This window comes from Chiloscyllium plagiosum, unplaced genomic scaffold (assembly GCF_037043375.1).
Source record: "Chiloscyllium plagiosum isolate Xiang-an unplaced genomic scaffold, Cpla_swu_hap1 HiC_scaffold_5, whole genome shotgun sequence".
NCBI classification, from domain to species: Eukaryota; Metazoa; Chordata; class Chondrichthyes; order Orectolobiformes; family Hemiscylliidae; genus Chiloscyllium; species Chiloscyllium plagiosum.
In genome coordinates, this window is record NW_028270143.1 from 117,955,603 (window position 1) to 117,978,343 (window position 22,741).

Consider the following 22,741-nt stretch of genomic DNA (forward strand, 5'->3'; position numbering starts at 1 on the left):
TGCATAAGTGAATTACACTGCAAGCCTGACTTATAAGTTTAGTTTGATTTCCAGTTTAATTCCAAGCAAGGTCTGGATTATTTAGTAACTGTTGTCAAATATCAGAATTGCATAGAACATTACAGCGCAGTACAGGCCCTTTGGCCCTCAATGTTGCGCTGACCTGTGGAACCAGTGTGAAGCCCATATCTAATCTACACTATTTCATTTTCATCCATTTGTTTATCCAGTAACCATTTAAATGCCCTTAAGATTGGCAGGCCTACTACTGTTGCAGGCAGGGCGTTACAAGTCCCTACTACTCTAAAGAGTAAAGAAACTACCTCTGACATCTGTCCCATATCTATCATCCCTCAATTTAAAGCTATGTCCCCTTGTGCTAGCCATCACCATCTGAGGCGTCCACCTTGTCTAACCCTCTGATTATCTTATATGTCTCAATTAAGTCACCTTTCAATCTTCTCTCTAACGAAAACAGCCTCAAGTTTTTCCTCATAAGACTTTCCCTCCATATCAGGCAACATCCTAGTAAATCTCCTCTGAACCCTTTCCAAAGCTTCCATAACTTCCTATAATGCAGTGACCAAAACTATACTCCGAGTGCGGCTGCACCAGAGTTTTGTACAGCTGCAGCATGACCTCATGGCTCCGAAATTCAATCCCTCAATTGCATCTATTGATGTTGGACATCACACTCTGAGTTTGTCAGGTATGCTCTGGTTGAGCATACTCAGAACATTGTCTTGACTGCCCACACCAGGCAATGTGCTGTTTCTGACAGACTGCTTTTTTTTTGAGGACATTCAGCCTAAATACCTGAAATCATTACAAGCACTGAAACTGATATATCACATTGTGAGTTATGTAGATTGTCCTAAGGCTTGACAGCAGCATCCTGTTAGTGGAAAAATACCATTTCTGTGTTGTTGCACAATAGCTATTTCCAACCTCCAACTCAATCCATTGTTCAGATTTTTCAGACACCTTCTAGAGCAATTGGAGAAAGACAAGGCACCATTTTGTGCTCAAAGTAGGATCCCTAGGTACTTCCAAGAGTTTGCATAATATACAGTTGGATGAACTTCGGATCATTCGGGAGGCAGTGGGGGTTATTGACAGGACTTACAGAGAGGTAGTCACTCCCCAGATAAAAGAAAAAGACAGATGAGTGACAGTTAGGGGACAGAAAGGGAACCGGCAGGCAGTGGAGGGATCCACTGTGGCCATTCCCCTCAACAATAAGTTTACCTTTTTGGATACTGTTGGGGGGGATAACTTACTAGGGGAAAGCAGTGGGGCACCTGCTGCTCAGAAGGGAAGGGGGAAGAGGAGCAGAGCAGTAGTCATTGGGGACTCGATAGTTAGGGGGACAGATAGGAGGTTCTGTGGGGACGAGAGAGACTCACGGTTGGTGTGTTGCCTCCCGGGTGCCAGGGTCCATGATGTCTCTGATCATGTTTTTGGGATCCTTCGGGGGGAGGGAGAGCAGCCCCAAGTCGTGGCCACATTGGCACCAACGGCATAGGTTGGAAGAGAGATGGGGACTTGAGGCAGAAATTCAGGGAGCTAGGATGGAAGCTTAGAGCTCGGACGAACAGAGTTATTTTCTCTGGTTTGCTGCCCGTGCCACGTGCTAGGGAGGTGAAGAATAGGGAGAGAAAGGAGTTGAACAAGTGGCTATAGGGATGGTGCAGGAGGGAGGGTTTCGGGTTTTTGGATAATTGGAGCTCTTTCTGGGGTAGGTGGGACCTCTACAACCAGGATGGTCTTCATCTAAACCAGAGGGGTACCAATATCCTGGGTGGGAAATTCGCCAAAGCTATTAAGGTGGATTTAAACTAATACAGCAGGGGGATGGGAACCAAAATTGTACGACAGGTACAGAAGAGGATGAGAGTAGGCAGTTCCAAAATCAAGTATCTGACACTGGAAAGCGAGAACCTGGATTGAAGTGTGTGTACTTCAATGCGAGGAGCATCCGAAATAAAGTGGGTGAACTGGCAGCGTGGGTTGGTACATGGGACTTCGATGTTGTGGCCATTACGAAGACATGGATAGAGCAGGGACAGGAATGGCATTGCAGGTTCCGAGATTCAGATGTTTCAGTAAGAACAGAGAAGATGGTAAAAGAGGGGGAGGTGTGGCATTGTTGATCTGGGACAATATTACAGTTGTAGAAAGGATGTTTGGGGACTCGTTAACTGAGGTAGTATGGGCTGAGATTAGAAATAGGAAAGGAGAAGTCACCACGCTGGGGGTTTTCTATAGGCCTCCGAATAGTCCCAGAGATATAGAGGAAAGGATAGCAAAGATGATTCTCGATAGAAGTGAGAGAGGCAGGGTAGTTGTCATGGGAGACTTCAACTATCCAAATATTGACTGGGATCATTACAGTACGAGTACTATAGATGGGTTAGTTTTTGTCCAGTGTGTGCAGGAGGGCTTCCTGACACAGTATGTAGACAGGCCAACAAGGGGCGAAGCCATTTTAGATTTAGTACTGGGTAACGAGCCTCGCCAGGTGTTAGATTTGGAAGTAGGTGAGCACTTTGGAGTCAGCGATCACAATTCTGTCAGGTTTACTTTAGTGATGGAAAGGGATAGGTGTACTCCACCGAGCAAGAGTTACAGCTGGGGGAAGGGAAATTACGATGCAATTAGGAAAGATTTAGGAAGCGTAGAATGGGGAAGGAAACTGCAGGGGATGAGCACATTAAAAAGTGGAGCTTATTCAAGGAAAAGTTCCTGTGTGTCCTAGATAAGTATGTACCTGTCAGGCCGGGAGGAAAGATATAGAACGCATGAGCCGTGGTTTACTAAGGAAGTGGAATCCCTGGTCAAGAAGAAGAAAAAAGCTTATGTTAGGACAAAATGTAAAAACTCAGGGCGCTTGAGGGTTACAAGGAAGTCAGGAAAGACCTAAAAAGAGAGCTCAGAAGAGCCAGGAGGAGACATGAGAAGTTATTGGCGGATAGGATCAGGGTTAACCCTAAGGCTTTCCATAGGTATGTCAGGAATAAAAGAGTTAAATTAGGGCCAATAACGGATAATAGTGGGAAATTGTGTGTGGAATCAGAGGAGATAGGGGAAGCACTAAATAAATATTTTTTGACAGTGTTCACTATAGAAAATGAAAATGTTGGCAAGAAAGATACAGAGATACTTGCATCTAGAATAGAAGAGATCGAGGTTCACAAGGAAGAGGTATTAGAAATACTGCAGAGTGTGAAAATAGACAAGTCCCCTGGGCCGGATGGGATCTATCCTAGGATCCTCTGGGAAGCAAGGGAAGAGATAGCCGAGCCTTTGACATTAATCTTCAAATCATCATTGTCTACAGGAATAGTGCCTGAGGACTGGAGGATAGCAAATGTGGTTCCCTTGTTCAAAAAGGGTCGTAAAGACACCCCTGGTAATTACAGACCAGTGAGACTCACTTCAGTTGTTGGTAAAGTGTTGGAAAAGGTTATAAGAGATAGGATTTATAACCATCTAGAAAAGAATAATCTGATCAGGGACAGTCAGCACAGCTTTGTGAAGGGTAGGTCATGCCTAACGAATCTTATTGAGTATTTTGACAAAGTGACCAAACAGATAGATGAGAGTAAACCGGTTGATGTGGCGTATATGGGTTTCAGCAAGGCGTTCGAAAAGGTTCCCCACAGTAGGCTATTATACAAAATGCCGAGGAATGGGATTGTGGGAGACATAGCAGTTTGGTTCAGTAATTGGCTTGCTGAAAGAAAACAGAGGGTTGTAGTTGATGGAACATATTCATCTTGGTATCCACTTACTAGCGGCATACCGCAAGGGTCGGTGTTGGGTCCACTGCTGTTCGTCATTTTTATAAATGACCTGGATGAGGGCTTAGAAGGGTGGGTTAGTAAATTTGCGGACGACACTAAGGTCGGTGGAGTTGTGGATAGTGACGAAGGATGTAGTAGGTTGCAGAGAGACATAGATAGGATGCAGAGCTGGGCCGAGAGGTGGCAAATGGAGTTTAATGTGGACAAGTGTGAGGTGATACACTTTGGACGGAGTAATCAGAATGCAAAGTACTGGGCTAATGATAAGATTCTTGGGAGTGCAGATGAGCAGAGAGATCTCGTTGTCCATGTACACAGATCCCAGAAAGTTGCCACCAGATTGACAGAGTTGTTAAGAAAGCATACAGTGTTTTGGCCTTTATTAATAGAGGGATTGAGTTCCGGAACCAGGAGGTTATGCTGCAGCTGTACAAAGCTCTGGTATGGCCACACTTGGAGTATTGTGTACAGTTATGGTCACCACATTATCAGAAGGATGTGGAAGCTTTGGAAAGGGTGCAGAGGAGATTTACTAGGATGTTGCCTGGTATGGAAGGAATGTCTTACGAGGAAAGGCTGAGGGCCTTGAGGCTGTTCTTGTTAGAGAGAAGAAGGTTGAGAGGTGACTTAATGGAGACATACAAGATAATCAGAGGGTTAGATAGGGTGGACAGGGAGAGCCTTTTTCCAAGTATGGGGACAGCAAACACAAGGGGACACAACTTTAAAGTGAGGGGAGATAGGTATAAGACAGATGTCAAAGGGTATGGAATGCAACGGTAGTAGATTCGGCAAGTTTAAGTTCATTTAAGTTGTCATTGGACAGGCATGTGGACATACATGGAATGGTGTAGGTGGGATGGGCTTCAGATTCTTATGACTGGGCCGCGCAACATCAAGGGCCGAAGGGCCTGTACTGCGCTGTAATGTTCTATGTTCTGTGTAGATGGGCTTGAGATTGGTATGATAGGTCGGCGCTACATCGAGGGCCGAAGGGCCTTTACTGCGCTGTAATGTTCTATGTTCTATATACAGTCAGCAAAGATTTTATCAGGATAGTCATTACCAAGCATAATAGTCTTGATATGCTCTATCTCAGCACCAAGTTTACACAATGCAGATAGCTGGGACCCTTTGCACAATGTTGCCAATAAGGCTAATCTTGCAGCAAATGGAATTGTAGGAATTCCAAAACACACAAAGATCAGTGAATGTCGGCTTGCATAGGTCATCGAAAACAACTAGCATGTCAAGGAAAAGGAGCTGATTTGATTACTCCAGAGATGAATCTGACTTCAGAGTCTGTTAAGCAGCTTCAGGAAATTCTTGGATGCAGCTACAAATTCAAATATAATAAACTGGGTCATCAATGTATCAGAAGGGGTGGTGAGTTTTGTAAATCCAGCCGTAGGTGTGTACAGACCAGTCACATGAGAGTAACCCTGGAGATGTGAGGGAAGGCTTATATACTAAATCAAATGTTGCATAAGAAATTCCTGTTTCACTTTGTTTCAGCACATTCCTGAATGACCTTTTGAAATGTCAGACGGATGATGATATTGCTTTGTGCTTCATCAAGAACAGTGATGGATTTGATAAATACATGCATTACTTAGTTGGACAAGTACAGGCTGAATCTCATATCACTAATCCAGCTGTCCAAGACTTTTATAATGTAAGTGTTATTTTAAGAAAATGTAAGTAAAGCTGTCCATTAATACTTCATGCTGCCGAAGTATTTAGAGTGGTGTCAAACTACTTATTTCATGAAACCGTAGCGAGATAACGGCAAAGGTATTTATAAATTTAAGAATAAATATAGATTCAGATCCATATGCTTAAAACCAAAAAGTGCACGCAATTGAACAATGGTATTGTTTCTGTTTAATAGATAAAATTTGTAACAGTAAGACTCTAAGGATATTCTTTCTTTCAGAACAGTTTGCTGTTTTATTTAAGTCTGTCATTTTTTAAATTAGAACTGAAGTTGAATCGTTTGTTATTTTTGGCTAAGTGCAAGTTGCCCAACAATATTTCTCACAATATCTTACCAAATGCACTTTATTGTCTACATACCTCACTCCTATAGCATTTCCCTATCCAATTCAATCCCCAACTCACCACATATTATTTCCAGAACAATTTGCCACTCACCAGATGTATGCTGAAAGACCAGCATCCCTTCTGCCCATGCCACCTATAAAAGCCAAATGCGCTCCCAGACACATCCAGAATTGACAATCCAGAATTGCCCTGCATGTTCCTGGCATTTACCTCAGACATGGCAGTTGGGGAAATGGATGTCCAATTTGCAGGTAGGGACCTGGAGGTCCTGCTGGATGGAGTGGTGCAAACAAGGGACATCCTCTTCCCTCATGACCATCTATGTAGGCCACAATGCCAAACTTGGTCCTAGTTGCTAACTGGGTTAGGCAGTCTCAGCTATCCGGAAGCTTGACCAGCAGTGCACGAAGAATGTCAATGGCCTGTCCATTTCACAAGCATAAATGTCCACACCTTCTCTCCAATACCTCACATTCTGTTTTTCTACTCTGTGCCTATCTCCAAACAAAACACATGCATTTCCACTCTCTCACATAGCTTGCAACATCTTCCCTCACTTGCTGTCTCCCACTCTAGCTCCCAACACCATTAATCTTGCATGCCCTGTACATTGTCTACTCACTCACTTCTGGATCAGCATCAAAAGGAAGAACTATGTTCCCCACTTCCTGAGTGACTGACTAAATACATCCAAGGCCCTGGACTGGTAGCAGAGTCTCCCTTTGATTACTGTGCCATGTCCTCCTAAGCGCAGACTATTTCCTTTGACTGGAGATTGAGACAATCATGACAAATTTATTAGCTTTATGTCTGTAAATGGCAAGGCAAGAATGCTGTGTGCATCCAGGTAGGCTCAGAGTGAATAAGCACTGCGTCAGAAGTGAAGTAACCAGAGATTTAGCCAGGTTCAGTCTATGAGGTAGGTGCATGTTCCTAAGCGCACATTATTCTTACCACAGCATTAGAATGATATTGGCCAGTGCAGTCCGAGGTTCAGAAGTGTACTGTTAGTAGATTGGAGATGTGCCACGAGGGTTCTTAGAGGCTGGCACATGTCAGATGCCAATGTCCATGGATGTGGGTTGCATGAGGCTGGCATCCATAGAACGTGTTCTGAGATTTTGGTGGCTGGTGTCCCATATGGTTGTCATCCACAGCCAACAGTTAGCTGAAGTCGCCAGGTTCAGGCTCTGATCTCCATGTCAAGAATTGATGAAGTCTTGCACTGTTAAAGGTTAGAAATTTCACAAACTATAATTCTGTTAATTGGCAACTCACCACTATTCAGCAGGAAACTTGCCAAGCTGCTCAGCAAGAACATAAAGGATGCAGCAGGATACTCCTGACATCAAATAAGATGTCTCCAATGCTGCCACAAATTTTGGCATAGCCACATCACTCAGACCCATATAAAATTCCACCCATCGTTCTTTATTGCACGTTCAAAAGGCAAATGAACACAACAGTCCTTCAGTGATCCAATAGTGTATTGCATTTAGACATTTTACATTTATTCATTCATGGGATGAGGGCATTGCTGGGCCAGCATTTATTGTCCATCTCGAATTGCCCAGAGGGCAATTAAGAGATAACCACATTGCTGTGGGTCAGGAGTCACATGGAGGCCAGACCAGGTAAGGATGGCGGATTCCTTCCCGACAGGACATTAGTGAACCAGATTGATTTTTCTGACAATCGGCAGTGGATTCATGGTCATCATTAGACTATTAATTCCAGATTTTTATTGAATTTAAATTTCACCATTTGCCATGGCAGGATTCAAACCCAGATCCCCAGCATATTCCCTGGGTCGCTAGATTAACAATCCAGCAATAATACTGTTAGGCCATCACCACCCATCTGATTACAAAATAATGATTAAACAGATTTATTCATAAAATAGTTTTGTTACAAAATTTCAGTTGATACACACTTCCTTAAAGTCCATGTAAAACTAGTTAACAAGTAAGAATTCTAAAGAAGAGGCATACCAAATTCAAAACGATAACTCTGTTTCTCTCGTTGGATGCTGCTAGACATGTTAATTTTCTCCAGCATTCTCTATGTTTGTAACAAACTAGAAAGTTGGAGCACATTTCCACTTTGACACTGCAGTGCACCATCCCGATCCAGTAAAAACAATACCATATGTAAAACAAGCAGGAAGTAAATAGTTTGTATTTTGAGGGTTATATATGGAACAATGGTATTTCTTTTGAATGGAACCTACTCTTTTAAAACTCTTCATACTCTCCCTTATGAATAGCACTGCAGGGGCACCTACACTAGGTAGGATGCAGTAGTTCAAAAGGCTTACTATAGTTTGTCATAGGAAATTATAGATGAGCAACATATGCTGGCCTTAAGGGGCATGGGTCGGGTAAATAGGCAAAGTCTTTTCCCTGGGGTCGGGGAGTCCAGAATAGAGGGCATAGGTTTAGGGTGAGAGGGGAAAGATATAAAAGAGACCTAAGGGGCAACATTTTCACGCAGAGGGTGGTACGTGTATGGAATGAGCTGCCAGAGGAAGTGGTGGAGGCTGGTACAACTGCAACATTTAAGAGGCGTTTGGATGAATATATGAATAGGAAGGGTTTGGAGGGATATGGGCCGGGTGCTGGAAGATGGGACTAGATTGGGTTGGGATATCTGGTTGGCATGGACGGTTTGGACGAAAGGGTCTGTACATCTCTCTGACTCTATGACTCTATATGCATTGTAACGCAAGAATTCCTGTTAAAGACATTTTAGGAATGGATTTTCAATTAGCTCCAAGCCAAATTCTGAAATGGATACAATTTAGGTTCACTATGTTGTTATATCCTTAAATAATTTAATGTACTCAAACATGGACAAAAGATTTGAATTCCAGAGGTGAGAGTGACAGCCCTTGACATCAAGACCGCATTTCACTGAGTATGGCATCAAGGAGCCCTGGCAAAACTGGAATCAGTGGTTATCAGGGGCAAACACTCTGCTGGTGTGAGTCATACTTGGCACAGCGGAAGATGATTGTGGAGGGTCAATCATCTCAGCTCCAGGGCATTTCTTCAGGACTCCCTCAGGGTTGTGTTCTAGGCCCAACAATCTTCAGCTGCTTCATCAATGACGTTCCCTCTGTTACAAGCTCAGAAGTGGGGATATTGGCCGATGATTGCACAGTGTTCGGCACCATTTGTGACTCTTCAGATACTGAAGCAGTCCGTGCTCAAATGCAACAAGATCTGGACAATATCCAGGCTTAGGCCAATAAGTGGCAAGTAACATTCAAGCCATACAAATGCCAGACAATGACCATCACCAATAAGAGACAGTCTCACCACCACCCCTTGCCATTCAACGGTATTACCATCACTGGATCCCCCACTGTCAACATCCTTGGGGTTACCATTGACTAGAAACACAACTGGACTCACCACATAAACACAGTCGCTACAAGAGCAGGTCAGAGACTAGGGATACTGCAGCAAGGAACTCACTTCCTGACACCCCAAAGTCTATTCACCATCTACAAGGCACAAGTCAGGAATGTAAAGAAATGCTCCCCACTTGCCTGGATGGGTGCAGCTCCAACAACACTCAAGGAGCTTGACACCATCCAGGACAAAGTAACCCACTTGATTGGCAACACATCTACAAATATTCAATCCCTCCACCACCGGCACTCAGTACACATTATTGCTACTATCTACAAGATGCACTGCAGAAATTCACCAAAGTTCCTTAGGCAGCACCTTTCAAACCCACAACCACTTCCATCGAGAAGGACAAGGGCAGCAAGTACTTGGGAGTTCCCCTCCAAGCCACTCACCACTCTGACTTGGAAATATACTACCGTTCCTTCATAGTCATTGGGTCAAAATCCTGGAATTCCCTCCCTACTGGCAATGTGGGTCAACCCACAGCAAGTGGATTGCACCTGTTCAAGAAGGCAGCTCACCTCCATCTTCTCAAGGGCAAATAAGGATGGGCTGTCAATGCTGGCCATGTAGAAGTGGGTACTGCAGATGCTGGAGATTAGAGTCAAGGTTACAGTGGTGCTGGAAAAGCACAGCAGGTCAGGCAGCATCTGAGTAACAGGCCTCATTCCTGATGAAGGGTTTTTGCCCGAAACATCAATTCTCCTGCTCCTCGGATGCTGCCTAACCTGCTGTGCTCTTCCAGCACCACTATCAATGCTGGCCAGCCAGTGATGCCCCAGCCCCACAAATGGATAAAAGAAAATGCTGTTCTGCAAGTATGCTATGATCATTGATAAGAAAAGTGCTATGTTAAAGTCCTGAACTGATCAGCACTCTGATTTTATTAGAAAACAGTTTTATGGTCGGATTGCCTACTTCGGTATGAAATGGTCAATTTTGTGCTCTTTAATCTTCTGGTCATTACTAGTGAAAGAAAGATGGATGTACTGTCATTTATTGCACTGCACAATGATGAATCTGGTTTCTTAATAGTGACTAATGTTGTTGTCCCAGAAATACACAGATGAAATATCATCAGCACAGGACCCATCGGAATCCCCAGTGCCACCTATTCATAATTTCTTAGAGAAGCCTCCCAATAGACTCTTGAAATATCAAAATTTTCTCAAGGTAAGTCATAGATTGTCTGGGATTGTAATATTGAAAATTATCAATGATCTTTCTACACATCTTTGCCAGTAATCCCAGTGAAAATGTAATAAACGTAGTTGAACTTTTAATTAAGTTTCAAAATCAGAGAGTTTGTATTTGGTCGTTGGAACACAGCATAACTGAGAGTATGAATATAAAAACATATAAATACTTGTACCTTAGTAAATTTAGTTAGTTTGGATTCTGAACTTTATAGGAATTAGCCATGATCATAGTGATATTATTTTGACTTTGAGGATAGATTTGGCTCAAAGCTAAAACTAAAATCATGAAGATTCAAATTATATGACTTGGTACTCAGAAGACAGTAAGGACATTGCCACTGCTCCAGAATGATAGACTGGCCAATACCATCACAAGATACTTATGGCTAAGAAACCATTCAGCCTATCATGATTTATACATTGTGACCAACCTGAAGCTTTCCCATTGCTACATATTACTTCTTAAAAGAAAGCATGATTTTTGCGAGTAATGCTCAGAACAGTGTTTAGCGCTTACTATATGAATAAATTTTCCTTACTACTTTGAAACCATGTTCCCTTCTCATACTCAATTTATTTTGTACTATTACAAATTAACTTATTTCAATCCATTCCAAATGAAAGACTGACCAATACCAAATCACATTTAGCTGTTCAAGATTATATCTTCAGTCTGAAGTACCTCAGTCTGAAATGCCCAAACTTCTGTCTTTTGACATAACAGTAAAAATCTGCATAAAGGTTCCTCCTCATTGCCATCAGTGTTGGAATGTCTCCATTATCTCACTCATCAGAACGAGACACACTAGTCAAGGTTTGGCCAGATGGGAGCATTGTATGATTTAGCCTATATTTCTTGCTTGTATTTTGGGCTATTTTGAACTTCTTTGCATTCTGTTAATTGTTGTTCTAGTTCATTTGAATGTTTTGAACATTGAGAGTATTATAACTTTTAAGTCTCATTCAAAATCATCTGTAACATTTTGAGCACAGTTCAAGGATTATATTTCAGTGACAAAAATATTTTTTATTGACCATGTAAAACAAATTGGATTTTGCCATGTTATGTAGCAGTTGTTGTTGTAATATGTTCACCAATGTTACTTTCTATAATCAATACAATACGCTTTATCTGCATGAAATTTCATCTGCAAACCGTTGTCCTACACATGCATTGGTTTAGCTAGTTTTGAAGTTTCTGGACTCCTTCCTTGAATTCCACAGCTCTTCCAACTTTGGTATTATCTACAAATTTGACTAATTTGCATCACTTTCCAAAATCCAGTGTGAATTTGGCACGTTTCTGTTGTCCAAAAATGGAGCATCTCTGTTTGAGTATCGATATGTAAATTATTATGGCTTATGCCACAAATTTTCAATTCAACTTGAATCTACAGCATGTTCATAAAAACAGAAAATTTGCATTGCAGCTTAACCTCTCGAAATCACAAAGCAATCTAAATCTAATGAAGTACTTTTCTGTTGTGGTGTAGAAAGTGTGACAATATGAAAAAAAAACGATTTGTTTTTAAGATGATAATTGAGACTGTGTCCTTGTGTCAGCACAGGGAATAACTCCCCTGCCTAACTTTGAAATATTACCATGAGATCCTTTGCATCTATCTTATATCAAGGGAAGACAGAGACTTCAATTTAACTTCTCATCTGAAATATAGCATCTCCAGCACTCCTCTGTGCTGCGCTGGAACATCAGGGTTAGCACATGGCTCAGTGATTAGCACTGTTACCTCACAGTGCCAGGGACCTCAGTTGGATTCCTGCCTTGGGCAACTGTCTGAGTGGAGTTTGCACATTCTGTCCGTGTCTGCGTGGGTTTTCTCTGGGTGCTCGGGTTTCCTCCTACAATCCAAAGACGCGCAGATTAGGTTAATTGGCTATGCTAAATTGCCCATAGTGTTCAGGGATGTGTAGGTTAGGTATATTAGTCTGATGTAAATGTAGGAGAATGGGTCTGGGTGGGTTACTCTTCGGAGGGTCAGTGTGGACTTGTTGGGCCGAAGGGCCTGTTTCCACACTATAGAGATTCTATATCAGCTTTGATATTTGTACTCATGCTGTGAAGTGGGACTTGGTTCTCAAACGTTCTGACTCAGCAACTGGAATGCTGTCAATTGAAACAAAGGTTATATGAGGACTGCATCTTTGTATACAATTCTGTTAGTAATCAAAGTTGTACAATTCTATTATAATTGTTAGTTTTTTTAAGCCTTTATTAATGTATTTACCTTATGTAAATTAGTGTAACCTAAAGCTACCATTCAAATTTAAAATGTCAGTAATTTTATAGCTTACTGATGATACCACACTTCACCTCGAACCCAGTTGCCATGTTCTAGGTAATATCTAAATATTGATAACTAGTTTCGTTTTTTTAAAGCAATGGTAGTCAAATTACAAGCAACGTTTTTTTCAGTTTTGTTTGTTTTTATATAGAAGGTGTAAGGAACTATAAATTTACATGTCTCTTTCAGGAGCTAATTCGTAACAAAGCAAGAAACAATAAAAACTGTGCTTTGTTAGAGGAAGCATATGCTGTAGTATCTGCTCTTCCCAAGCGTGCAGACAATAGCCTACATGTTTCAATGATTGAAAATTATCCGGGCACTTTGGAATCTCTCGGTGATCCCATCAGAAAGGTATTTTTCCTTTGATTATTTGAAAAAAATCATGTATATTTCATAGTGTCATTATTATGGTGGAGCAGAGAGGTTGTTTAGCCTACTGCTGGTCCTTTGTCTTCCGGTCTAATGGAAGAGGATCGTACCGTAAGAGGCCCCAAAAGATAGAAGATACTTTGACAAAGTCTGTAGGTCAAAATGCTCTGCTGTCCAACTTGGCCACCATCTATATGATTACCACTTTAAATTGGCACTCGGGCCTGTCCAAATATTGAACTATCAAAACGCAGTACAGCAGAAACTCATCCAAAGGAAGAAGGAATATACTAAGGGGAAGAGAAGGCAATCATGGTTGGCAAGACAAGTCATGGTCAGCTTAAAAGCAAAAGGAAAAGCATGTAATGTACTGAAGATTAGTGGGAAACCAGAGGATTGGGAAACCTTTTAAAAACAGCAGGAGACATTTTAAAAAGCAATACGGGGGAAAAGATGAAATTTGAAGGTAAGCTTAGCTCATAATATGATAGAAGATTGCAAGAGTTCTTTTTGATATCTAAAAAGGAAGACGGGGCGAGAATGAACCGCTGGGAAATGAGGCTGGGGAAATCGAAAAGGGGAACAAAGACATGATGGAGGAACTGAATAGGTACATTGCATCAGTCTTCATGGCGGAAGGCACCAGTACCATACCAGAACTTCAAGATAGTTGGGGCAGAGGTGAGTGTAATTGCCATCACTAAGGAGAAGTTGCTGTGGAAACTGAAAGTTTTTAAGGTGGATAAATCACCCTGACTTGATGGACTATACCTCAGGGTTCTGAAAGAGATAACTGAGAAGATTATGGTGGCAGTGATGGTGATTTTTCAGGAATCACTGGAATCAGGAAGTGTCCCAGAGGATTGGAAAATGTAACAGGCCTGTTTGAGAAAAGAGGGAGGCAGAAAATGAGAAATTATAGGCTAGTTAGCCTGACTTTGATCATTGGTAAGATTTGAGAGTCCATTATTAAAGATGAGATTGCAGAGTACTTGGAAGTGCATGATAAAATAGACTGAGTCAGCATGGCTTTATCAAGGTTAGGCCATGTCTCACAATCTATTCAAATTCTTTGAGGAGATAATGAGCAAGTTTGGCGAAGGGTGCTAGTGGACATGATTGATTTGGATTTCCAGAAGGCCCTTGACAAGGTACCACATTGGAGGCTGCTAAAGAACATAAGAGCCTATGCTGTTGGTGGCAAAGTACTGCAATGACAGAGGATTGGCTGACTATTAGAAATCAGAGAATTGGGATAAAGGGGTCTTTTTCAGGATGGCGACCGGTGATTAGTAGAGTTCCACAGAAGTCAGTGTTGGGACCACAAGTATTCATGTTATATATTATCGATCTGGACAAAGGAACTGAGGGCATTGTTGCTAAGTGGGGAGATAATACAAAGATTGGTGAAGAACAGAAAGTGTTGAGGAGGTGGGAGGACTTGGACACATTAGGAGAATGGGCAAAGAAGTAGCAAAAGGAATATAATGTGGGAAAGTGTGATGTTATAGAAGGAAGATTAGAGATATAGAGTGTTTTTTAAATGGATGAAGGCTTTGAAAATCTGTAGCACAAAGGGATTTGGCAGTCCTATTTTAGGATTCCCTTAAAAGTTAACATGCTTGTTCATTTGGCAGTTAGGAAGGCAAATGCAATGTTAGCATCAATTTTAAGAGGGCTAGAATACAAGAGCAGAGGTGTCCTGCTGAGACTGTATGAGGCTCCGGTCAGAACACATTTTGAATTTCGTAAACAGTTTTGAGCCGAGTGTCTAAGGAAAGGTGTGCTGGCCTTGGAGGTGGTCAGGAGGAAATTTACGGAATGATCACAAGACTGATGGGCTTGTCATATGAGGAGTGATAGGCCAAATAGCCTTATTCTGCTCCTATAACTTGTGGTTTTATGGTCTTATAACAACTGTGTTCCCACAATGACCTTAGTTAAGGGTTTTAGGTATTGATTAAGTATATTTTATGTATGTTATATCCAAGTCAAGAGGTCATAGAGTCATAAAGCTGTACAGCATGGAAACAGTCCCTTAGGTTCAATTCGTCCATGCCAACCAGATATCCTAAATTAATCTAGTCCCATTTGCCAGTATTTGACCCATATCCCTCTAAAGCCTTCCTTTTTATGTATCCACCCAGATGCCTTTTAAATGTTGTAATTGTGCCAGTCTTTATAAGTTGCACTGGCAGCTTATTCCACACATGCACCACCCTCTGTGTGAAAAAGTTGCCCCTTAGATCCCTTTTAAATTTTTCCCCTCCCACCCTAAACCCATGCCCTCTGGTTTTGGACTCTGCTACTTTGGAGAAAAGATTTAGCTATTCACCTTGTCCACAGCCCTCATGATTTTATGAACCTCTACAAGGTCACCCCACAGCCTCTGACACTGCAGGGAAAAGAGCTGAGGTCTATTCAGACTCGACCTATTGCTCAAACCATCCAACCCTGGCAGCATTCTTGTAAATCTTTTCTAAACCCTATCAAGATTCACAATGTCCTTCCTATAACAGGGTGACCAGAACTGAACACAGTATTCCAAAAGTGGCCTGAACAATGTCCTGTACAGCTGCAACATGACCTCCCAATTCCTATAGGAGAAAATGAGGACTGCAGATGTTGGAGATCAGAGTCAAGAATTCCTGATAAAGGGCTTATGCCCGAAATGTCAACTTTTCTGCTCCTCAGATGCTGGCTGACCTGCTGTGCTTTTCCAACACTACACTTTTTGACTCCCAACACCTGTAGTCAATGCATTGACCAATAAAGGCAATCATACCAAATGTTTTCTTCACTATCCTGTCCACCTGCGACTCTACTTTCAAGGAACCAAGAACTTGCACTCCAAGGTCTCGTTGTTCAGCACCACTCCCCAAGACCTTGACAGTAAGTTTAAGTCCTGCCCTGATTTGCCTTTCCAAAATGCAGCATCTTGCATTAATCTAAATCAAACTTCATCTGCCACTCCTCGGCCCATTGGTCTATCTGATCAAGGTCCCATTCTGAGGTAACCTCCTTGGCTTTCCATTATACCTCCAATTTTGGTGTCATCTGCAAACTTACTAACCATACCTCCTAACTGCTCATCCAAATCATTTATATAGATAACAAAAAACTGTGGACCCAGCACCAATCCTTGTGGATTAGTGGTGCTGGAAGAGCACAGCAGTTCAGGCAGCATCCAATGAGCAGCGAAATCGATGTTTCGGGCAAAAGCCCTTCATCAGGAATAACCACCTCTCCACGCTTCAGGCTCTCCGCCTTTATTCCTGATGAAGGGCTTTTGTCCGAAACGTCGATTTCCCTGCTCCTTGGATGCTGCCTGAACTGCTGTGCTCTTCCAGCACCACTAATCCAGAATCTGGTTTCCAGCATCTGTAGACATTGTTTTTACCTCACCAATCCTTGTGGCACACCACTGGTCACAGGGCTTCAGTCATAAAAGCAACCCTGCACAACCACACTCTGGCTTGTACCTTTCAGCCAGTTCTGTATCCAAATGGCTAGTTCTTCCTGTATTCCTTGTGATCTAACCTTGCTAACTAGTCCACTGTGAGGAACCTTGTTGAATGCCTTACTGAAGTCCCTATCGATAACATTCACTGTTGTACCCTTGTCGGAGAATTTGATGGCATTGATGTTACCATAATATTGTTGCTATTTTCTTTCTTTGTGGTGGAGATATTAGTTGTTTCAATAATTTTATTGAGAAGAGTGTAACTTTATTTTGACTAATATCATGTCTTTGAAGAAATATTATAGTTCGCATATGAATATTAATCCAACTTTGTTGTTTCCACATTTAAAAAGCTAGTCTGAAATACAATAAATAAATGCACTTTTTCCTAGGGGCATTTTATTGTATGGGAGGGAGCTCCTGGTGCAAGACTGTCATGGAAGGGTCACAAACGCATTGTTTTTCTCTTCAAAAACCATTTACTGATCTGCAAACCAAAAAGAGATAGCAGGACAGACTCACAATGTTACATCTTTAAAAATCTGATGAAGGTTGGTATTGCACATTTTTCATTAAACAGTAAATAAAATTAGTTTTTTCCAAAGCAGAATTCTTGAAGTTTGTTAGTTTCTCCTTCATGTAAGTGCTGAATCTTACTGAATACATTTGTGATTGAAACTCTCCAGTACTTTACAACTTTGTTTATTTTCATGATTCACACACGTAGGTGCTTAACAGTCTGGGGTAAACCCATGTTAATATGGCCAGTTTTTTTTATTTGTTGGTGAGATGAATTAAGGTCCCCAGAGCTAGTCTGGTGACATTACACTATCTGTTTCCATCATAGCAGGGACTAAACTATGCTCCCATTTTGGAAGAATTCACTTCAAAGAGCTGCCAACTAATCAAATCACCAAAAGCAGTCTAATTTCAACAGCCCCGCAGCAAGCAGTGGCTACTGCTGATACAGGCAAGGTCCCAATGCTGAGGAACCATGCAGTCTGACAAGGAGATAAGTCCGGAGTTTTGCCAGGGCCACGCTGAAGCAAGGAAATTGAGAGGCTAGTTTCTGCAGGGCAGGTATTGGTTGAGGGAGCAAACATAGTGTGCCTGAACAGGAGGATTGTCCCCTCTTATCTGTTGGCACTGGTAAAAGAGCAGTGTTGTGCAGTATTGATATACAATTGTAATTTAATGCAAAATACATAGAAAAACTTTAAAATTTATCTATTGGTGAGCCTGGGCTGTGTCATATGGGGTGCATGGCTCCTGTTCCGCCCTGGTATAAAAAAGGACAGGAGCATGTCTTCCTACAGTCCCAACGTCTGCTGCACAACGATTTAATGCAGGGACTGGTGTTAATTGCTTTAAGGCAGACTTCCAGCCCTTTCTTAGGAAGTCATGCATTAGGGATCTGCTTATAAATCAGATGAGTGACAGCTCTGAGCTCAGGGCTTTTGGCGAGCAGGCCAGATTCAAGCAGCTGAGGGGAACATTAAAGGGTGGCATGGCCTTGAGTGGTAAGGTGTTTCTGATAGGTCTCAGACAGCCTGAAAGGGGGTGTACCGCCCATCACTCAACACCAGTCCAAAGGTGCTAAATGTCCAGCCTCCCTGCACCACCTAAAATACCAAAGTCAACAGGATAAGGCTATTAAGTGGAAGACTACCTGCTGGATTTTATACACTCCCACCCGCCTCCCCAAATCCAATAATCATAATATTTATCCCAATATTGCTGTCTGTAATGCCTGCAAACAGGCTTTGTGAGCAAAACCTACCCAGCAGTTAATTTTATTGGAAATGTGACCAGTTTTATGGGCAGAACTAGTTTCTAGTGTGATGTTCCCTTTTAGTGTATCAGGGCGTAAAAGCTTAGTTATTCTAAACGTAATTTGTTTCTAAAATTTCATGACCTTTTGTACTGATTTCAAATAAATTACTCTTAAGAAAAGAGTGCAAACAGAAACTCCAGGCCAGATCCCTGAAAACCCCCGAATAACCCAAATGGCCTCCTTCTTCAAAGACCGCAATTTCCCCTCCGACGTGGTCGATGATGCTCTCCACCGCGTCTCCTCCACTTCCCATACCTCCGCCCTTGAACCCCGCCCCTCCAATCGCCACCAGGACAGAACCCCACTGGTCCTCACCTTCCACCCCACCAACCTCCGGATGCATCGTATCATCCTCCGTCATTTCCGCCACCTCTAAACAGACCCCACCACCAGGGATATATTTCCCTCCCCACCCCTATCAGCGTTCCGGAGAGAACACTCCCTCCGTGAGTCCCTCGTCAGGTCCACACCCCCCACGAACCCAACCTCCACTCCCGGCACCTTCCCCTGCAACCGCAAGAAGTACAAAACTTGTACCCTCACCTCCTTCCAAGACCCCAATGGATCCTTCCATATCCGTCGCAAATTCACCTGTACCTCCACACATATCACTTACTGTATCCGTTGCACCCGATGTGGTCTCCTCTACATTGGGGAGACAGGCCGCCTACTTGCGGAACGTTTCAGGGAATACCTCTGGGACACCCGCACCAACCAACCCAACCATCCCGTGGCTGAACACTTTAACTCCCCCTCCAACTCCGCCAAGGACATGCAGGTCCTTGGCCTTCTCCATCGCCAAACCCTGACCACATGACGCCTGGAGGAAGAGCGCCTCATCTTCCACCTAGGAACCCTCCAACCACATGGGATGAATGTAGATTTATCCAGCTTCCTCATTTCCCCTCCCCCACCTTATCTCAGTCCCAACCCCCAGATTCAGCACCGCCCTCTTGACCTGCAATCTTCTTCCCGACCTCTCCTCCCCCACCCCCTCTCCGGCCTATCACCCTCACCCTCACCTCCTTCCACCTATCGTATTCGCAGCGCCCCTCCCCCAAATTCTATCCCCCCTACCTTTTATCTCAGCCCACCTAGCACACTAGCCTCATTCCTGAAGAAGGGCTTATGCCCGAAACGTCGATTCTCCTGCTCCTCGGCTGCTGCCTGGCCTGCTGTGTTTTTCCAGCTCCACATTTTTCAACTCTGGTCTCCAGTATCTGCAGTCCTCACTTTCTCCTAGAAACTCCAGGCCACTAAATTTGCCAGCACTTTTGTGTTTCTATATTTTCAACTAAGCAATATATTTTTACTTTATGTTGTTATATCCATATATTGGGCTATGGAGTTTTTAAAGTGCTACTGTTTTCAGTTGGACAAAATGTTTATTATAGTTTTTTTCCCAAGGAACTGAGACCTTTTGGGGTGTACTGGTTATCTATTTGTTCATCAGACTTGAAGATGAGAAGTCTGAATGGTTAAAAGTCTTGAAAAAATCATTGTGCAAAATTTACAGTTTCATTTTCTTCATGTAGCTCAGTAATGTTGATGTGAATGACTTTGTGGAAGGCGATGAACGATCCTTTGAAATCTGGCATGAGCGAGAAGACTCAGTGCGTAAATACACACTCCAAGCTCGAACTGTGAATATAAAGATTTCATGGGTAAAAGACATTACTGGCATACAGCAGCGCTTTAGTCTACCAGCCTGGAGTAAGTATCTGCCAAGATCCAAGACATAGACATTATACTTACTGCCTATGTCCTAACTCTCACTGTCCCATTTACTCATTTCCCTGTCTGCAAGGGTTTACATCATAGACCTTCCTACAACACATAATTTTGATTTGATTTGTTATTGTCACATGTACCATACAGTGAAAAGTATTCTTTTGCGTGGTATTCAGGCAAATCATTCCTTACATAAGTGCATCAGGATAATAGAATAGAATGGCTGATATAGTATTACAGCTACAGGGAACGTGCAGAGAGAGATCAACTTTAATATATGAGAGATCCATGAAAGTCTGATAACAGCAGGGAGGAAGCTGTCTTGAATCTGTCAGTATGTGTTTTCAAACTTTTGTATCTTCTCTCCGACGGAAGAGAGTATAACCAGGGTGGGACGGGTCTTTGATTGTGTTGGCTGCTTTCTCGAGGCAGCAGGAAGTTTTGACAGTCAATGAATGGAAAGCAGCTCACCATCACCTTCGCAGGGATAACTAGTCAGGGCTATAATGCTGGCCCAGCCAACAGCATACACATCCCACAAGTGATTTGTTTTGATGTCGAGATTTTAAAATTTTCACTCAATATTGAACTATCGTCATTGCTTCTTTTCCTTCAGTGCTGCAAGATCTCTAGGCTCCAAATTTGATCTTTTGAACATCTGATATTTTAATTACTTCATTATTGATTGCTGTGTCCATGAACATCACTTCAGAGAGCAGTAATTAGTTCATTCATTGCAGTGGGTCTGGAGTTACATCTTTAGATGTGAAGCAGATGTGTTTTGACAGCAAGCAACAATGGATTATTAGTTGAATTCAAATTCCACTAGCTATGACTGTCGGATTTGAACCCATGTCCCCTGTATTAGTTTATTACTCCTGTGCTACTACCACAGTGCCACCGTTTCCCCCTGGGCCTGATGTATAAAGTAAACACCATTCTTCACCTCTCAAGTTAATAACAGTGTTCTATTAGCTGTGCCACTCTGACCTTTTCTTTATTTGAAATACCAGTTCTGAGGCATGCAAAATATGTAAGTACGTAAACCATTCCTGAACTTTTCTCCTCCAGAAGTAAATAAAGCACTGTAGAAATTTTAACCCGAATCTCAGATGAATCCTTCAACTACAACAGTGTGATTTTATTTTTTGATTTTCTGAATTTTCAAGCCTCACAACTTAGCTGAGTTAGATTGCAATATGTTAGTTGTGAGTCATTTTCTGGCCTGTACCTGTACAGGATTCTTCAGAATTTTGTAGCCAGTAAAACATTTAGACTTCCGTCCTGGGCAAAATTTTACTACACATTACAAAAGTGAGAAGTCATCAACCCACAGTGTTGATGTATATTTTGTTCCACAAATCCAGACAACTCAAGTTTCAGTACAACAGTACATGCTTTATTATCGGACAGCCAGCGAGAGATTCTCAATGTCTTCAAAGTAGTTGTGCATCTACTTGTGGTGACACTTCTCCATGAATCTCTACTCTACACACAAAGGCAGTACTTTTTATAGAAATATTACAGAAGGTCTATAAGTCACATGGTTGATTATCGCTACATTGTTTAAGATGGGTAATAATAATTTTACAAGGTCCTTGAATGTCGATGTCCTCTGATAACAAGTGAATGGATTACAGGGACTGATTATTGTATTCTTCATAATCATGTGTTGATGGGAAGAGATTAAAACAGAAAGGTTTTGCCTGTTCTCAATGGGGGATTCACATAGCTATGCTAATACGGAGGGGAAGCAAGATAATGGGAGCAGGAGGCAGTTTAACAGGGTTGTGGCTAAGGATATCAATCCTGTCTGGGCAGTATAAATACCTTTGCCTGAGGCTGCAGAGGAATCCACATTTGTGGCTCCAATGGATTCCTTCTCTAAGATTCAGTCAGTCTCCTCCCTACTAAGATGTTCTGTCTATTCTGTAAGAGGACAGACATGTAATTGATATTGCAGTGAATCTCTTTGGTAGTAGAATGTTTAACCCTTGAGTCCCCAGTATGCTTTAAAGAGAAGTAAAACGTGGAAGTGATCCCTTTGTGGCTTTCTAACTTCCTCAACAGAATCACCAGATGATTGTAAAGCCTTCTTGATAAACATAAGTTGGATTGACTTCCATGTAAAAATATAACAGCATTGACATCAAATTTTACTATGATTCTTTTTTCTGAGTAGTTGGCTGAAATTATCTATTAATTAATCTTCTGCTGATGTTTCAAAAACCAATTTGTTAAAAATATCTCTTTTTAAATTACTGTCAATCTTATGTATATAGCAGAATCATCATATTCTCTTATATTCTATTTTTTGATTAGTTAGTTGTACTCAAGGAGTGAGAATTTTCATTTTCTTGTGATGGATAAAGGAGACTACATGAACCACGTGAATGTGTTTTCTTATCAGGTCCCCCAGAATTTATAGAGAAATTGGCAGATTGTATAGCTGAAATGGGACAGACAGTGAAATTGGCGTGCCTGGTTATCGGAAATCCAAAACCGGTTATCACATGGTATAAAGGTAACTAACCTTTTTTTGTCAACAAA

General features: G+C 42.0%; 1 protein-coding gene across 4 annotated transcripts in view; it reads left to right on the plus strand.

Annotated features, from left to right (window-relative positions):
• The window catches only part of obscnb (obscurin, cytoskeletal calmodulin and titin-interacting RhoGEF b), a 799,195-nt gene that overhangs the window by 595,584 nt on the left and 180,870 nt on the right, over window positions 1–22,741 (plus strand). For all 4 annotated transcript variants that reach the window (XR_015757277.1, XM_087987576.1, XM_087987577.1 and 1 more), the window contains 6 exons: window positions 5,322–5,481; window positions 10,346–10,462; window positions 12,981–13,145; window positions 17,019–17,177; window positions 19,996–20,173; window positions 22,602–22,715. Coding sequence is in view for 3 of the 4 variants with exons in the window: in XM_087987576.1 (XP_087843702.1) it covers window positions 5,322–5,481; window positions 10,346–10,462; window positions 12,981–13,145; window positions 17,019–17,177; window positions 19,996–20,173; window positions 22,602–22,715 (893 nt within the window). In the remaining variant the exon portion in view is untranslated. The remainder of the gene's footprint in view (window positions 1–5,321; window positions 5,482–10,345; window positions 10,463–12,980; window positions 13,146–17,018; window positions 17,178–19,995; window positions 20,174–22,601; window positions 22,716–22,741) is intronic.